At 36.4% G+C, this 20,058-nt stretch overlaps 1 protein-coding gene across 1 annotated transcript; it reads left to right on the top strand.

The window, feature by feature from the left end:
• Nucleotides 1-2,690: 2,690 nt before the first annotated feature.
• LOC127803410 (GLABRA2 expression modulator-like) lies at nt 2,691-19,604 on the top strand. Its single transcript, XM_052339610.1, has 4 exons — nt 2,691-3,251; nt 3,511-3,612; nt 16,815-17,086; nt 18,848-19,604. Exons 1-4 carry the CDS (start codon nt 2,933-2,935, stop codon nt 19,031-19,033), a joined length of 879 nt encoding a protein of 292 aa, XP_052195570.1. The 5' UTR covers nt 2,691-2,932; the 3' UTR covers nt 19,034-19,604.
• Nucleotides 19,605-20,058: the final 454 nt, after the last annotated feature.

Raw genomic sequence — 20,058 nt, 5'->3', positions numbered from 1 at the left:
AATGCAATTTTACGATTTTTTGTACAAAAAATTCTTACGATTTTACGATTTTGAAGTTGAATCGCACTCGATTTTAAAATTTTACATGTCCAAGATCCTCTTACAATTTTAACAACCTTAGTGCTAGTCGAGGGATAAAGATTAACTAAAGGAGAGGAAGAGGGAATTGATAGTGCTCGTTGTCTTAGTGATAGAGATGAGACTGAGAAGAGGAGAGATTAATTGTGCTTGCTGTCACAATGGCAAAAGACAGTGCAAAAGAGGAACGGAAAGTGTGATGTGGATGGGAATGAAACTAAAGGAAAAAAATAAGCAATATATATATATATATTGTTGACAAAATTTGAAGTGGGGTTAAATTAGAAAAATGTGTTTTCTTTAGAAAACATGTTTAAAATATTTTTTAAAGTTTAGTATAATTTTAGAAAATAAAAAAAAATATTTTATATTCTTCGATTTAGAAAAAATATCATTTTGAAAACAATTTTTAATTTTCTATTTCTATAAAGATAATTTTTAAGAAACTATTTTAATTTTTCATAAGTAAACATGCCCTTAACTTCTCAAGCAACTATTGGTATCTCTACCCTTTTGATCTTTCCTTTGTTCTAAATTAGAATTTCTTTCTAAAGTTATTTTCAAGAAAAAATATATTTTTAAGTACTAATTTTGGAAAATAGAAAAGAGAACACTTTCCTTGATTCCAAATTATTCTATTGAATCAACATGAAATCATAGTATATTATTGAACAAAATAGATGTAAATTTAAGTATTAAAAAAAGAGTAAATTTTACATACCACTTTTGAGAATTGTTTAAATTGTATTGTTTATTTCTATATTTTTAAAATTAACACGGACCTTCCTTATAATTAAAAAAATATCAAAATTGACCATTTTACCTTTTACAATAAACAACTTCTCCCCCTCCTCTCATATCTTTATTTATCTCTTTTCCCTAATTCCAACAATCTTTTTTTTACACCAAAAAAAAAAAATCCCAAAAATCCCATTGTGTGATGGGTTTCATTGAAAACCCATCAATCACCATTGATGGTTTTTTAGTGCAACCTAATCTTATTGAATTGAATTTCATTGGAAACCTTATAAGTGGTGATTAAGTTTATACTAAAATCTTATTAAAAATTTTATCATCTTTTTCTTAGTGAAATCTAATCCTGTTGAATGGAGCCTATGGCGATATGATTTAAAAGAAATCTCACCATAAACCTGACTCTCCTTTTTTCTCTCCATTGAATAGATTAATCTTCGATCTTTTCACTGAATAGATTAATCTTCAATCAAATTCAAATTGAAAGGGAGTACAAAGAAGATACAACTAATCTTAATAAATTTTTGTCTTTCTTCTTTTTATCTCTATCCAAAAAATATGAGTTTGTTCATTTGTTCAAATTTGGGTTTAGGGTCAATCGAACCTATGAGATCGAACATAAAGAAATCTCTTGTTTTTGAAACTTATCTCATATATTTGCCAAAAAAATAGGTGGTTGGTGATAACTTTGAGGCCACTAGTAACTTTTGTTTTATGTTTTTAGTTTTCTATAATAATAGTTGAGATAAGGACATTTTGAAGAAAAATTTGATAACCATTTAAAAGTGATTCATATTTATAAAATTCAAGGGGGTCAGTTTTATTTTTAAAAATAGAAAAGTGTCCAATGTAATTTAGATAAACTTTAGGAATGGTTGAAATTTATCCAATGAAAAAACATATAAAATAACTATGATATGCATGGTTGAATGTTGCATTCTATGTCAGTTTGAGCCATCAAGATCAAGGTAACTGAATTTATGATAGATTTTTTTGGTGCGATTGATTTTATTAAGATTTTTTTAACTTCGAATTAATCCTTTTACGTGTTATCTAAAAAATAATAAAATAAAACATAACATTCTTTCATTATATATATACATATATATATATATGACTTTTTACTTTTTTTTTAAGATTTAACCATTTTTTTGCACTTTCTCCTAGAGTTGGAAAATAGACTGACCCGACCCACCTCCCATTTGGCCCATTCATTTTGCAGACTGGGCTAAATTTGGCCCTTAAGAGAGACGGGCTGAGCAGGATCAACCTAAGTAATGAAAAATGTGGGCCCGACACGACTCTATAACCTTTAATAAATGGGTCACGACTCTATAACCCTTAATAAATGGGTCAAGACGGGTCAGACAAGGCTATTTTGATGAGCCATTCCCATTTTGGTGAATCATTTTAGTCATCACTCCCATTTTTGATAGGTCGAGCCGCGGCCCACAAAGAATTGGCCCGACCCCATTTGCTACAATATTGAGTCGAATTGGACTGGGAAACTGGCCGGTTGAGCGATCACAATTGTGGTCATGGACCACTCAACCTATTTGCAAACTCTATTTTCTCCCTCCCTATTCTTAGCTCTATTGTATAGTTACTATGCCCCTAAATCTTTCATTACTTCACTCACTTAAGGATTGGATTTTTTTTTTAAAATTCTCAAATACTTTTAAAAACTTAAAAAAGATAAAGATAATATATCAATCATCATCCAATCCAAGTATACAAATACTTGGCGACCATTTCAACGTCTAGAATGCATAAATTTTCTCGCCTTATATAAGATTAAGTGAAAAAGGTTATTTATTTATTATATGTTATTTATGATTTTATTTTGGTTTGGTCTTAATATTCTACGGTGCCGGTGCCACCCGGAACCGGAAGAAGAGTCATGTCCATGTCCCCCGCGAGATGGCAAGGGGCGAAGGCCCAATCGGGTCAAACTGCGTCTTCTTCTTGCGATTCCGAGGAGAAAACATCAGCCGGCGCATAGTTCGCTTCCCGCGTTAACCCCTTCGAGAATCTCAATCCCTTCGCGCCGCCAGTCGTTTCCCCCTCTCTCTGGGTTATTCCTCGTAGTGGTGAAGAAGTGATGGAGCACCCGAAGCCGGAGTCGGAGAAGAGCTCGGGTCAGGATCGGGGCCAGAGTCCGGATCCGAGTGGGGAGGCCGGCGGATCAGAAGCCGGTACGCAACCCAACGTTCGTGTTGACGGCAATATTAGCGGTAACGGAAATGGTATTGATCTCAATAAACCGTCGCTGAACAGTACGCCGCGGTCGAAGAAATCGGTGCGTTGGAGTGAGGAATTGGTGATGGAGTCTCCTTCTCCCAGATCGGCGTCTTCCTTTGCTGGATCGAATCCATACGTCGCCTCTTCTCCTTCATCTTCGTATTCAACCTCCTTCAAGCGTGAGTGCCATCTTTTACATGTGTATTTACATATTTATGTGTTTATGTAGGATCTGATCTGAAGTTCCTGGTATAGATCCATACTTAAGCGTTTGCATTCGATCGCTTGGATTTGAACCTCTTTAATGTACAGACCGCATGTCTCTTTACATTTGCTTTATTCGTGCGTTCCTTTTCTTTTGGATGGTTGTTGAGGATAGTTAACGCGTCAAGTGTTGAGAAATTGTGATTTGTTTTAATTCGTTTCATTTGTATTCAGATTCAATGAGTACTGTTCGAGACGTGTTAGGGAGATGGGGAAAGAAGGTTGGAGAAGCAACAAGGAAAGCCGAGGATCTTGCAGGAAACACTTGGCAACACCGTAAGTTTTTCCGCTCATTACTCGGTGATTGTTTTCTTTTTGAATAATTGTTCTTGAAGACTTCCGTTCCTGTCATTGTTCTTGAATTTCGAACATAGAATTGTTGGAATTTCTTTCAGCTGAATGTTGGTTTGAATAATTGGAACTAGATGCATTATATATTCAAATGCCTCTAATGAGAAAGACTTTCATTTTTGAGTTAATCTAAACTGAAGTTTGGAAAAAACTCAAATCTTTTCAATTGTCAAGAACCGATTGTTGCTTATGCTGTTTTAATGGTAATTCTTAACAATACATGCTTAGTTCTAAAAGGTTAGGATATTACTGTGTTGTCCAAGAAAAGGAAAAAAATATAGAATACCAGAGGATTTTCACCTGCCCATATTTAGTGTTAGCGTCAGTTTGCACTTTGCCCTTGTTGCTGGGCAAGACTTTTGGAGCTTTCTTGGGAATTTAAACTATTTCTTGTCGAAGAGAGCAAAAAATATGTCTGATAACTAATCAGAAAGATGAACTCAAATTTCGTGATCCATGCAGCTTCATTGTGCTTGTGCTTGCATACAACAACAGATAACAAGTCACACTATGTGGGGTCAGTTCCATAAATTCTAGCTTTCTGGTTATTTCTATGTATGCCCTTATTTTCTGTGAGACCCTTATAACTAATGCTATATTTAAGTGTCCCCCACTAATTTTTTCTGGTCATAAAATGTTTTACCTATTTTCTGGTATTTGGATGACAACAAATGTAAAAAATGTCTTATAACAAAAATATTTTACCTTAAAAAGGTGGAAATGGCTTACCAAATCAATTTCCACAAGTTATTTTCCTTCATTCCATTAGATTCTCCTTCCTTCCATCAAAACACCTCTACATACATATATATACATATATATATAGTATGTATATACCAGTACATACATATATAGATATATATATACATGTACAAACATGTATACATAGACATACATGTACATGGATAATGAAATTCTATCAGAAGGACAGACTGAACATGCAGGTTGAGGGGGTGAAATTCTCCAATTTCATCCCTGCTTTAAAGAGTTTAAAGCAAGCTCAGCCTGCATGTTAGGTTTGTCCCTTCCAACAAAATATCAAATTCCCATGTTCATATTCATATGCTTATACAAATGTACATATAGTTATATACATATACATACACATGCATGCATATATACATTTAGCTAATTTTTTGGATAATAATAATATTTTCTTTGTTCCGAGTAATGAAAAGTATCATTTTGGGAAATATTTTTACATGCAAACCAAATTTTGTAAAATAAGATGAAAAATACTTCTTTTTTGTGTAAAATAGTTTCATTGTAAATTAGTTTCCAATATAAAATATTTTATGGCGAAACAAACAGATCTTAATACATGTTCCATTTCATCCACTCTCCTCATAAAGCCTCCATTAGTTTTCTTCTAATATGACCAAACCATCTTAATTGTGTCTCTTGTACCTTCATTTCTAATTTGAAGGAGTTAAACCGAGGTGGTGGATTAGGAGACGTGAACAATTTTTTCAGTATTATAATGTAGCTGAGTGCCAGAAAGTAAATCTAGCAGCAGCCTATCTCAATGATATGGCTGATGTTTGGCATCAAGGATGGAGTAGAATGAGAGCTGATTTAAATTGGACTGAATTTGTGGAGGATTTTTGTGATAGATTTGGTGAGAGGACTATGGCTGATGTAATAGAGGAGTTCAATAAATTGAAACAAGAAGGATCGGCGATGGATTATCAGATTTGATTCGAAGAATTAATGTCTTTATTGATTATTTCACATCATGCTTTGACTAAACCTTATTTTGTATCTAGCTTTATTAGTGGCTAGTGGGTTAAATGAGGAGTTGAGGTTGACGGTGAAGATGATGCAGCTTGCAACCGTTAAGCAAGCTGTCGAGGAGGCTAGACTACAGGAGTTGGCATTGGAGTCAAATCTTTAAAAAGCACAAGGTCCTACCTAAAAGCTATCCTTCGGTCAGTCAGCAACCCAGAGGAAATGCTAGGATTGCAAATTCAAAGATGAATCGAGTGTCACAACTCCCATGAATTAGGAAGATATTTTCTTTTTATTTTCAATTGTTATATATTTAATTAGTGGTTATGTTCTAGGAATTACAATTATGAAGAAGTGGGGAGGTAATGGAGTGATTTAGGAGTAGTTATTGGCTATGGAGGAGTGGTAACTGCCACAAACAACTGTTGGGTAGCTTTCTATATAAATCTGTAACCATTATAGTGCCGAGATCATGTATGAATTATGAAGAATATATTAAAATCTCTCATTTCCCCCCTATTATTCTCTTTGACTCTCAATTCTGTCAGATTTCTCTCCCATTTCTCCCGGTTTTCCCCCTACTTTCTGTCAGTCTCCCTCATTTCGGTCTTTCTCTCCCTTATTTCTTCTTATTTCTCCCTCAAATTTTAGTTCTATTTTCAAAGAAAACATTAGTTAGGACTAGGGTCCTGTCATTGAGGAAACCTAAATCCTAGGGTTTTTAAAAGCCCTAATTCAGTTAAATCCCCTTCTATGGAGCAAAGGAGGCAATTAGGACGATTGTGCTACAAATGTGGTTAGAAGTTCAGTCCTAAACACCAGTGCTGATGGCAATTGTTGAAAATGGAAGGGCTGGATAAAGAAATAGAAGAAGAAGAGGAAGAAGTTGTTGAGGAGATAGATTCTCAAGGAAGTCCTATAGGGAGATGAGAGAGAAGAAATCTCCTTACATGCTCTAAAAGGCTGTCCTACTGGTAAAATTATTTAGGTGAAAGGAATGGTAGGAAAAAGAAGGTTGATGGTGTTAATTGACAGTGGCAATACTCATAGCTTCTTGGATGAAACCACTGCTAGAGGTTTGCAGTGCAAAGTGACAGCCACTGTTCCTTTATCAGTGACTGTGGCTAATGGTAGCAAGATGTATAGTAAATCCAAATGTATTGACTTCAAATGGATGATGCAAGGGCACAAATTCACAGTGGATCTGTGAATTTTGAAGTTGAGAGGTTGTGATATAGTTTTGGGAGTAGATTAGATGAGGATAGTTAGTACCCTAATCTTTGATTTTAACAAATTAGAAGTAACTTTTGAATTAGAAGGGAGGAAGTTGACGTTGACTAGCCTAGAAATCGGTGAATGCAAGGTGATCATCGGAAGGAAACTACATAAAATGTTTCAGCAGAAAAGGGGCTCAGGTGGCTCAGCTGTATTCCATACATGCTGTTGAGCTGGAAAGATGTACGAAGTTGGAGGTTAGCAGTGATATACCCTTAGAAGATGATCACTCAGTGCCCACCATTACTGCTACTTTACTATCCCTTTATGAGGTACAACACTAGGATTCTTTACAATTACTATTGATTGAATTTGGGGGCTTGTTTGTTGAACCAACCACTTTACCTCCACCTTGACCCTTTGACCATTCCATTCATCTCAAGCCAAATTCAGAACCTGTAAATATCCGGTCATATAGATATCCTCCCATTCAAAAGGCTGAAATAGAAAAGGTAGTCAAAGACATGTTGGCTAATTCTATCATCCAGCCTAGCCAAAGCGCATTTGCATCCCCTGTCCTTCTTGTTAAGAAAAAAGATGGAATCTAGTGATTTTGTGTTGACTATCACCAACTCAATGCCCTTACCATTAAAAACAAATTCCCTATCTTTATCATTGAAGATCTTCTTGATGAGTTGATTGGAGCTATTGCTTTTTCTAAACTGGATATTAGGGCAGGGTATCATCAAATTCGAATGACTGATATACTAAAGACTGCTTTTAGAACTCATCAAGGCCTTTATGAATTCATAGTTATGCCCTTTGGTTTAACTAATGCCCTTGCTACCTTCCAATCCCTAATGAATCACATTTTCAGCCCATATTTGAGGAAATTCATACTTGTCTTTTTTGATGATATCCTCATATATAGCCCCACCTTTGACCAACACTTAGCCCACCTACGGACAGCATTTGAAGTCTTCAAATTGAATCAGTTGTATGTTTATAGCTATCTCAATATACCTTTTGCTAAGGGGTAGGTAGAATACTTGGGCCATATAATTTTAGGTGAGGGAGTCGACACCAATCCTAAGAAAGTAGTTGCTATGGTTGACTGGTCAAAACCAACAACAGTTAAAGAATTGAGAGGCTTCTTGGGGCTGATAGGGTATTATAGGCGATTCATACAAAATTATGGGGTGATAAGCAAACCTTTGATTGAATTGCTCAAGGACAATTTTCGTTGGAATCCTAGGGCAGAGGCTGCTTTCCTATTGTGGAAAATTTGAAACAAGCTGAAAGAATGGTAGATGCTTGCTTGATATATTTTTGAATAGTATGGGCTATTTATACACAATGTTATTAAAGGCACGCCTAGGCGCTCGCCTAGGGGCAAGGTGTGCCTAGGCACACCTTTGGCTCCTGGAATGGTCCCAGGCGGCGCAGGCAAGCAAGGCACACCTAGGCCCTCAGGCGTAGCCTGGTTGTTTTTTTCAAAGTATTTTTACTGTTTTAACTTCTAAGTGTTTATTGTTGTAATTTTTAATAGAATTCTAATAGGAAAATGAAAAATTTCAGATTCTAATTTCAATTATAACTAAATACTAATTTGGAATTGGTATTTGCTTATTGGAATTGGTATTTACTTATTGGAATTGATATTTTGTTTATTGCTGTGATTTTTTATAGAATCCAATCCTAATAGGAAAATGAAACTTTTCATATTTTAATTCCAATTATAATTAAATACTAAATAAACAATAAATCAGAAGAGACTCTCTAACTTTTCTTATAAATTCTTTAAACTTTTGTGATGCTTATATGTTGGTTGTTGAAATATGATGGGATGTGCTTTGCTGAAATTTATAGGTATGTAATTTGTTTTAATATTTTTCTTAGGTAGTATATGTTGATTTTTTTAATTTTCTTGATAACTTGCTTGTGGATATATTATTAGGAGTTAGGATTTATTTTATACCTTATTCTTCAACTAGGATATATATATATATATATATTTTAGTTAGCATGCGCCTGTGCCTTGCGCCTTTGGCTCCAACACCCTTGTGTGCCTTAGTGTGCCTAGGGCCTTTAATAACATTGTTTATACACAACACCTAGGTTATCTCCTATATTCTAGGAACATATTTAAATATGTATAGAAGATAAAATACAATAACAACAATTTAAAAAACTGTTGAGATATCTTGAATTATCTGTTGCCTTTATCCCTTCATTCTTGAAGTTTTCTAATCTCCAAATCACCTTCTCGCTTTATCCTTTTATCTCCTATTTTTTCGGCCATAAGATTAGGAGATAAATCCACCTGTTACTTGAGTTATTCTTTGAGTAAACTGTGATATTTCCAACACCTATCATTGAAAAGAGCTATGACTTAGGCTCCGTCTTGGCTTTACCTGATTTTTTCATTTGTACTGGAGACTGATCCTTGTGATTTGGGAGTGGGAGCTGTTGTGTTGATGCAGGAGGGGAGACCACTTGCCTATATCAGTCAAGCTGTGGCCCCAAAGCACTTGAGACTTGATGTTTCTAACAAGGAATTAATTGCGGTGTTGGTAGTTGTGGATAAATGGAGGCACTACCTAGAGGGGAATCAGTTTATCATCAAAACTGGTCACGAAAGCTTTAGGTTCTTGTTGCAGCAAAGGCTGCACACATAGTTACAGAAGAAGGGAATGTCTAAAAGGCCTGTACTACATAATTCAGTGCCGAAAGAGAAAAGAGAATGTGGTAGCTGATGCACTCTCAGGGAGAGAAGAAAAAGGAAATTATCAGGCCATTACTGCAGTCGTTCTAGACTGGGTGAAAGATATATCTGCGAGCTATGAAATGACTAATTGGGGGAAGGATCTCTTGGCTCAACTAGCAATTCAACCAGCCAGTAAACCTGGTTATACACTTATCTTCTGGCTTAATCACGTTTAAGGGTATACTGGTGGTTGGGGAAGATGAGCAAATAAAGGACCAGATCTTGCAGTCCTTGCACAACTCTCCTTTGGGGGGACATTTAGGCCTAAGAGCTACCTACCATAAGGTGAGGCAGCTGTTCTTTTGGCCCAAACTTAAGAAGGATGTGACCATTTTTGTGTTATTATTTGTAGTCTGTCAGCGCTGTAAACATGAGTAGGTTGCCTACCCTGGCTTATTGCAGCCATTGGATATACTTGAGTAGGCTTGGGTGGGAATCTCTATGGATTTTGTGGAAGGATTGCCCAAGTCAGAAGACAAAGATGTTATTTTGGTGGTGGTCAATAGGTTTACAAAGTTTGCTCTTTTTTTGAGCTTGACTCACCCTTTCACTGCCCAAGAGATTGCTTGAATATTTTTGAACTCTGTTGTCAAATTACGTAGGGTTCCTCAATTTGTAGCATCTGATAGGGATAAGATCTTTACCAGTGTTTTTTGGCAAGAATTGTTCAAAAGTTTGGGGGTTGGGATTACATGTCCACAACCTACCATTTGAAGATTGATGGACAAACATAGAGGGTAAATTAGTGCTTGAAAGCCTATTTACGGTGCATATGTTTTTCAAAACCAAAAAGCTAGAATAGGTGGTTATCCTTGGCTCAATGGTGTACAATTCTAGCTATCATAGTTCCTTGAAGAGGACCCCTTTTGAGGCACTATTTGGGTATAAACCACCTCTTTTACCTGCTGCGATGAATTACCCTCATTCAGGCACGGCTATGGCCTATGCCTTGGGCCCCCAAGAAGGAAGGGCCCCAAAATTAATAAGTAATTAAAATTTATTTATTTTTTTTATGTTTTGAGATACAAAATTACTTATTCTATTTTACGATGGTTTTCTTTGAATTCATGTCATTTAGACGAGAAGGCTCCCAACTTCCTATGTCTATATATCATTTTTCAATATTAGGCAATAAATAATGAAGTGTAAACTAGTAACGTAACGGAAAAAAAGGACAAGAAGTGACATTATTTTAGGAGGATAATTTGATAAAATTATTTTTTGGATAATGAAAATTTTGTTTGGGGAATTTGCACTGACCCGGGCATTAAAAAAAAAAAGTAAATCAGTAAATTTTTAATTTGCAGGACCTGGCGATAAATTTTTGACATTTTTTGCTTATTCAATTTTTACGATTTCAGATCTTTTTTTCTTGTCTATATTGTCAATTAAAAAAGATTTATTTTCTAGACTTGAATATAAAAATTTAATTAATGATTTTACATCTCAAAAAACAAACAAAGAAAGAATTAAATAATTTTTAATATTTATTTATATTATTAAAGGGCCACTAAATTAACTCTTGTCTAGCCACAAATATTTTTAAGATTGCCCTGCCCTCATTCAATGGCTATGGTTGATCAATACCTGCAGCAACGGCAGGATATGCTGACACTAATTAAGGAGGAGTTAGCCACAACCCAAAACTGTATGAAGCAGTATGCTGATAGAAGAAGTGAAAGAGTATTTGATGTGGGTGATATGGTTTACTTGAGGGTGAAACGTTTTCAGCAGCATTCATTTTCTAATTCCCCTGCCTCTAAAATGAGTCCTAAATACTCTGTGCTTTTTCTAGTTGTGGCCAAGGTTGGCAAGGTGGCCTATTGTTTGCAGCTGCCAGCTGATGTGAATGTCCATCTTGTTTTTCACGTATCCTTGCTAAAAAAAATCAGCAGAACCTAATGGAGCCACCAGTACTAATCTTCCTCCAATGGATGAAGATCTTATAGTGGAAATTGAGCCCTTGGCTGTCCTGGAGAAACAGGTGATTTATCAGAATACACTGCCCATTACCCAAGTTTTGGTGCAGTGGTCTCATTTGCATCCGGACCACACCACTTGGGAATACTCGCCGAACTGACTCAAGCAATTTCTGTGGGCAGCCCAGCTATTGTGATTTCTTGGGGACAAAATATTTTAAGGAGGGGGGAATGTCATGGCCCTAGGGTTTTAACAGTGATTTCAGCTTATTACAATTACTGCATTGTACCTTGCTGTAATTTTTGCTGCTGTTACAACTTGTACCTTTCAATTACAGTTACAACTATAAGCTAGAAGGCCTATAAATAGGCCACTGCTTGGAGGATGGGAATTCATTGTGAAATAACATAATTCTTCCCCTCTAAAAACTTCTCTCTTCCTTCTCTTTCTCTCTGTTCTTTATGCTCTCTCTCTTTCTCTCTGTCTCTTTCTCGATTTCTCCCTAAATACCTAAAGAAATCATAGTCAGGTCTAGGAACCTAACACTTCTATTAAAAATAGATACAAGCGACAGTTAAAATGGCTTAGTTATGTGACAAAAAGACAAATAAAAGCTCGTCAGTGGAGTTGATGGAGTGGAACAAGTATCTAGCTAAGAGGTGATGCTTAGGCATGATATTAGTTATAAGGGCTGTATAGAAGATAAGAATATAGATAGAAATGACCAGCGATCTAGAATTCATGTAACTACACCATAGTGGGATAAAGGCTTAATATCTTTTTGTTGGGTTGTTGTGTCCTTCCAGGGATCAAAATGACTACTTGCCCCTGTCACAGCCTGAGAGGGTAATATTGTAATTGAGCACATGGTTAGTTGGGGTAGTTACTCGGGTGTATAGAGGCTGAATGCAGGGGATTAAAACCAAGTGCACATGGCCACTTGGCTGCTCTAGAAGATGTAAATAACTGCCTCTACTATAAATAAGAGAACACCACGAGGATAGGGATCATGTGAGGAATTTACCATTGATCTTTTCCCTCATTTCTCTCTCAAATTCTCTCTCTCTCTCTCTCTCTTTCTCTCTGTTTTCCCTCTCTTTCCCTTATTCGATTTTTCCCTCCTACTTCGGTTCTTCTCCAATTATGGAAGAACCCACCAGTCGGGTTGAGGATCGGACAGCCCCTAGGTCAAATTATTGACCTTTTGTCTATGGGTTGGATCCTCTCTTGACCTCAAACCCATAGTAAGTCCTTAAACCTCAAATTGAAGCTGTTCTAACTTCCCCTGGTCTGATAAACTTTTCATATTTAGCAGTTTCTGTACCTGCTATTTGTGATAAACTCCAAAACTACCATTTTTAGAAACTTTTTCCAGATTTCTAATTTTCACTCCAGAGTCCTCAAACAAGTACATAAACCATCCGGATTTTGTTTGTACAAAAATTATGTGCAAAGTTGTAACTTTGGATATGTTTTCTATATAGCTCTATATATTTTGTATATGGCTTTGTTCCTTTAGAGTTTTGTTTGTACATAATTTTCTTATAAATTTTATTGCACTAGTTGAATTTTCTAGTGGAGCCATGGCGTTGAGGAGAGGTGGAGAATATTCTATCAAGTCTTGCTCTCCCCAAACCCATACAAAGCTGGGAGTCTCATGTGGCTCGTTGGTTGCGGATGCCCCTTTTATGACTTTTTATTAGAATACTCTGGATGGCACATGTGTAAAAGGTTCCATGCTGCTAGTTGTTTACAAGAGTATGCTATGACCAATTTATGAAATAAGATGCTTTGTGATAGATAAAACCTCAATGCAATTATACAAGATGAACACTAGAAATCCTTGTCTACTTTTATGCTTAAACTATGGGAAGTTCACAGCCTTGAACCCATCTTGTGTTGTGATCCTAGAGTCAATATCATGGTGTGACGCACCAGCAACCAAGCTTTTCATTTGTGTCTTTTCTTTATCCCAAAGGCTGCTCTGCTGGAGAGGTTCACTGTAGGTTCTATTCCTCATTTGGGATAGCTGTCCTCTTTATCTCTTAACTATAAAAAAGTGTTTAATGTCTTTTTTGAACTGTGTAGAAATATAAGGCATTTCTGTTTTATCTCATGAAATGGGACTGAATATTTTTTCCGGAAATTTTCAGACCTGCACAATCTGGAACCTTACTGAGTTGGGACAATGGGTTGATATCAGAACTAGTGGCTGATCCTTCTATGTAGTATGGTATCCATACAGAATTCTGGTACTTGGGAAGAACATACTGTTGTACTTTGTTGTCAATGGAATGAAAAGGCTTCTCCCAACATTGCATGTTCACAAGGGCAAAATGAAGAAAGTTACAGCATTTTCATTTTTTAAGGATCTCATAATTTGTAACATTGCAGGTCCTTACATAAAAGTGATATTTTAAGGTAACTCTTGGATTTCATGAAATTAAGTTCCTGAGTAGACTACCGATGTGAGATTAGGTCCTGACAAACTCCTCCATTTAATTCTTGGCATTCTCGTTGGGCCAGAAATTTCATATTTCAATCTGACCCAAGTCAGCCTCAAAAACATTGGCCTCCACCTACTTGGTAGTGGTCTTGGATGGGTCCCCACCAAAAAGTATTAGTTAAAGGTAACGCTTGGGTTTATGGCACTAAATTATATACCGAAGCCCACCCCAATAGATTACCAATGTGGGATTGGGTTGTGACGTAATTCTTCTGTTGCTCTAATTTGTTTCTACTGTTTATTTGTCTTCAGAATTTGATGTATGCTTTAGTTTGTCATGATGGCTTTTATTTCCCCTCACCAATGTACAATAAACAAATTATCTCTGGCAAGTTGTGCTTATAAATAATATCAGAGAATTGTGTTAAGACCCTAGTCTTGAATCTAGGATTTTTAGAATTGAATCGAGAAGGAAGAATAGAAGAAAGAAATGGAGAGAGAATAGAGAGAAAGTGGAGGAAAACAAAGAGAATTTAGGGAGAAAACAGCGAGCAGAATAGAGGGAAAATAGGGAATAGATAGAGAGAAAATGAGAGACTTCAAATAACTTCTTGATAATCTTGGCATACCGTGGTATAATTTTATATAAGGCTATCCCAGCAGTTACCATTACTACACAACTGTAAAATAACACTCTACTACTACATAATTGTAAAAATAACACCTTACTACTACATAACTGTAAAAATAACAATTCCAATACACATAACTGCTCCATTTATCTCCTAATTCCTCTCCTAATTCTTTGATTCCCGACATTTCCCTTCTTTTTAAAATTTTCTTGTCCTTGAGAAAATCAAAGGAACTAAGCAACTTGAGGAAATTGAGCTAGGAGATCTGGCAGAAATTCACAAGTATTGTTATCCGAGTGCATCTCCAAGGAAATTTTTATTAACCATTTCAATTTCTTCATAAAATTCTTGTATATCAAGATAAAGGGGCTGACACTCATTAGTATCCATTATTGCTGAGTTGAGATACTCTAGGCAAGAGCTTTTGACCATCATCTAGGGCAACATATCTTGTTTGCCTTTGGCTCCATTCACTCACAGCTATAGCATCGAGGAGTCCCATCATGCTCATGAAAAGGATAGTACCTTTGGACCCAGAAAGGATGTGCTCTATATTCAATTAACCCAGCAGCATTTGTTGGTATAAAATGCTTGCAAACGTCACATTTTGGGTGATAGTGCTCCTTGTAGCAAGCCTTGTGATAGGATAATTCCTAAACATAGAAAATTCATAATCACAAATTGGTTGATTGTAGGCATGGCATCTAAAACATTCTGGATGCCAAACTGCACCGATGTAATTTAGGAATCTTCCATAACCATTCTCAGTGTTGCAGTCATCACATATACTGAACCTTGTTGAATAGGGAAAAGTTATAGGTTGATAAATATTAGCATTTTTGTAATATCCCGCATCGAGCGATAGGAAAAACCGGAACAACTTACCTTGCTACACGAACTTCCCAGGGGGTCACCCATCTTTGAGCTTTCCTAGATCAAGCATGCTTAACTCGGAAGTTTTTTGCCAACATTCAGCCTAAAAGGTATCTAGCTAATGTTATTTTTTTTCCTTACTTATCCTCTATATATACTACCATTCTCTAGGCTCTTGGGATATTACATTCTCCTCCCCTTGAGCACATGACGTTCTCGTCATGCGACCTTACAACTGATCCCAGATCTTTTCTCCATTGGGGTTGCCATCCTAGAAGCCTGCTAGAAGTCGCTCCTTGTACAGGCCATCGAGCCCCGGCACCACTCCCCGCCCTCATCGGACCGCCTTCACCAAGGGTCGGCTCTGATACCACTTGTAACATCCCGCATCGAGCGATAGGAAGAATCGGAACTACTTCCTTGATGGGCTTACACGAACTTCTCAAGGGGTCACCCATTCTTGAGCTTCCCTAGCTCAAACATGTTTAACCCGAGAGTTCTTTGCCAACATTCAGCCCAAAATGTATTTAGTTAGTGTTGTTTTCTTTCTTTACTTATCCTCGATATATACTACCCTTCTCTGGGTTCTTGGGGTATGACAATTTTCGTCTGGGGATGGAGATTCAACATTCAATCTTTCTTGTATAGCTTTGGTTGGTTGTTCATCTGCTTTCAATTGGGACTCATTATCTTCCAGAATTGGATCAGGATTCTCCTTCGGTGGAAAGTCCTCTGGCAAGTTGATTTGTGAAATTCTATGAGTCACTCCTTTTCTTGGCATGAGTGGATCTGATCTTTCTTTAGGAGAAAAATCAGAAGGAAGACTTACTTGAGGCAGTTTTGAGAACATCAACATAAATCTGTCTATCCTTCTTGCTAAGCCATCCATAGATGTCTCAAACTTCCGATCCAAAGAAAGGATTGCCTCATGGTTTCTGCTGTATCCATATTCCAGAGAATCCACTCGAGCCTGCAGATCTGAAATTTTCACATTCACCTGCTGCAATTGAGATTTGATTTGCTTCATGCTTGTACCATCAGCCATGGCAGAAATTGCACATGAAACAGATTTTGGTGGCCTAGGAAGAGCTTTGATACCAATTGTCAAGACCTTAGCCTTGAATCTAGGATTTTTAGAATAGAATTGAGAAGGAAGAATAGAAGAAAGAAATGGAGAGAATAAAGAGAAAGTGGAGGAAAATAGAGAGAATTTAGGGAGAAAAACAGAGAGAAGAATAGAGGGAAAATAGGGAATAGAGAGAGAAAATGAGACACTTAAATTAACTTCTTGATAATCTCGGCATACCGTGGTATATCTCTATATAGGGCTATCACAACAGTTATTTACAACAGTTTCCACTATTACAGAACTGTAAAATAACACTCCACTATTACATAATTGTGAAAATAACACCCCACATACTAAATAACTGTATAAATTACAACTCCAATACACATAACTGCTCTACTTTTCTCCTAATTTCTCTCCTAATTCTCTGATTCCCAACAAATTGATCTTTTTCTTTTTCTATTTTGTTGAACTCAGTAAAAACGGCCCCAAGTTTAACTGATGGTGCCTTGGGAAGAATTGCACAAGGAACAAAGGTTCTGGCTGAAGGTGGGCATGAGAAAATTTTCAGACAAACATTTGAGACCGTCCCTGAGGAGCAACTACAAGATTCATATGCATGCTACTTATCAACTTCAGCTGGTCCAGTAATGGGAGTTTTATATGTATCTACAGCAAAGCTTGCATTTTGCAGTGACAATCCTCTGTCATATAAAACTGGTGACAAGACTGAATGGAGCTATTATAAGGTATGCCCAAGGGATCCCTAGTATTATTCAGTAAAATCCATCTAAAGCTGAAAATTGAGCATGGGAAATTAATGGTGCTAGTGGGCTAGTGTCTGTCATCTATTTATCATAAGACCAAACTTACTTAGGATCCATAGACAGTGGCTAGATTTTGTGCAAGAATATCAGCTGTAGATTGTTTTTTTTTTTTTAGCTATAATTGAATTTTATTTGTGAATCAGTTGACACCAGATTAAATTGGGGCAAAACATAATAATAATAAACATGTGAGGTCTATTTGTAGTAGACTGCAATATCTCATTTTGATATGGACGTTACAATCCAATCCCACATTGATAGTTTGTTGGGGAAGTTTTGTGTACATTATTTCGTCTCAATAGCTTGAAAGGTAAGTTCAATTAGTACTTTTTCCTCTGCTCCCACTTTGTTCCTTTTCATGTATATGTTATCACATTCCTAGGGTTACTTGGGGTTGTGATTGGAATTAGGGGAAGAAATCAGAATAATAGAATTGAGGGAGGGAGAGAAATCAGCAGAGAAAGAGAGGGAGAAATGAGAGGAATAGAGAGAATTAGGAAGATGAGATTTCATTTCATTTCATTTCACATATGATATGCCATCCTCTTATAAGTGGCCTTTTTATAGACATAGCTAGTTGTTTAACTGATTTCCTAACAGCACTCATGTGCTCCTAACAAATTGTACAATATCCCTAACAAACTATTATACCCTATTACAATAATACCCCTCTATTGTTCCTAGGGTCATGACATATGTATGAGTATGACATGTAATTTAAATTTTATTGAGATATTTTTTAATTTAATAGATGAAACTTGTAATAGTATGTAATTGTGTTGTGTGTTTTTTATTTTTATTTATAGGACATAATGGCTTTATAGAGGACATAGCTCTTGGTGGTAGAAGTCTAAAATTCATGTAACCAACCACTTAGTGAAATTAAGGCTTGTGATTTTTGTTGTAGACACATTAAATGTACTTGGTTTCGGTTACCACCTTAAGATGAGTATCTTGTGTGGGGCTGATGAGAAAATTTAGGGCTTGTTTTATTGTAGAAAACATTTTCTAATTTTTCAACTCCAATTGTACAACTAAACATGCCCTAACATTTTTTATGTTTCAAAAAGCAATAGAATAGCATTCATTTTCAAAAAATTATAAAACATCTTTTGTGATGTTTTCCAATTCATAGTAAAAAGTTGAAAAATTAGAAAATTGAATTTTCTGCTTTCTAATTGGAGATTCAGTCATTCAATAAAAAATTGTTGGAAAATTAGAAAATATTTTGTACAAGTGAAGAGGCCCTAGGTTACTTATTTACATACATTTTTACTTATTTACTTGCATTTTCTACTAGTGAAAATTATAAAATGTTTTCTACGAAAAGAAAATGAAATTACTCATTTACATGCATTTTTTCGTATGCATAAGAGAACATTTATTTTCATGGATTTTACAAATTATGTCATGATATTGCATTTAAAGGCTCCAAATTATTTGATCATTCCCTCTTTAGAATTATTTGTCTCATAGAAGAAATGTTGGTATAATTTTGGACTTTTGATTGTGATATTTTCACTCACTACTCTTGACTTTCAGCAGCAATTTTTGGGTTTTATCACCATGAATCAATATGTTTGCATTGACAGGCATTTTTTCATTTAGATATTTTTTGGTATGTGTTCTATATTCATTATCTACATCACCTGACACTTCCTGTGTTATATGCACTTTAAATAGGTAGTCATCCCATTACATCAGCTTAAAGCAGTGAACTCCTCATCCAGCAGGACTAATTCCGCTGAGAAATACATCCAGGTCATCTCCGTTGATGACCATGAATTTTGGTACATGGGCTTCCTAAACTACGACAGTGCTGTGAAGTGCCTAGAGGATGCTCTGCAGCACCGAAACTTAGCTGTTTGATAACGTCTCTTCTCAAGCTTTCTCACATTTTAGGGACACGTTTCAGGATACCACAACAAAAGATCCATTTTGTACTGCTGTTATAGCACATTGCTTTAAGATGAAAGGCCCTAAAAGTTGCCTTCCACTAGGAATTTTTTCTGGTATGCCAGAGATGAGCTTAGGCCACGAGGGTTTCCCATGGAACTAGTTGGCAGGTGGCTACATGGTGGTGGTCGTTTCTGTAAAATTGATTTGCCTACTGAACGTTGTACTGGTAACGCCTCTGTAGTTCGGTTATTTTGTTGCACTTCCTCCAAATTGTAAGCCATTGGCAGGACTTGAAATGGCTACAACTGGCATTTAACCTGATGCTCCCCTGTACACTGCTTTGCCTGGATTAATAGGTTTTTGTCTTGCAGCAGCTTAAAAATATTATTTTCCTAGGATCAACTATCTATTGGTGGGATTAAGGCTTGGGATTGTTGTTGATCATCATCTAATATCTGTAGCATAGCTGCAATGCTTTATTGAACAATTCTTCTAGCCCGTGGATTTAGAAATCTGAGCCAGGGGGTTTGTGTTGACTATTCATTCTTAGCTATGAAGTCTTAAGAGAGAGCCGTGAGAAGTTGAAGTAGGGTTCAAGTCCAGGATTTGTGACTCAAATCGACTCGCAAAACATGATTACTTTTAAGAACCTTGTAAAGGACCAAAGCTGAATCATTCTTCCTCCTCACAGAGAGGCAAACAGCTCAGGTGAGGCATTAATTTATCGAATTTGGTTGGTTCATAAACTTGGGGATGTAGCATCAACTTGAAAAATACCATAATTTGAGAAACTGTCAGTTGTTCAGATTCTGCGTTGTTTGCTTGCTGGGCCCAGGGGATGGGAATATGCCACTGTCAACACTGCGGTCTCCTCGTGACTGCTACTTCTGAACATCAGACCTTCGGCAAGAGCCGTCGCTGTCCATGCACTGCGAGCAAAATGGTTTGCCCCCACAGCTACCCTTCAAGACCTTTTTCATGGTACGTCTCTGTTG

The sequence above is a fragment of the Diospyros lotus genome, chromosome 6 (genome assembly GCF_014633365.1).
Source record: "Diospyros lotus cultivar Yz01 chromosome 6, ASM1463336v1, whole genome shotgun sequence".
NCBI lineage: Eukaryota > Viridiplantae > Streptophyta > Magnoliopsida > Ericales > Ebenaceae > Diospyros > Diospyros lotus.
The sequence above is the reverse complement of the archived record's forward strand: the minus strand, read 5'-3'. Positions and strand labels throughout refer to the sequence as shown.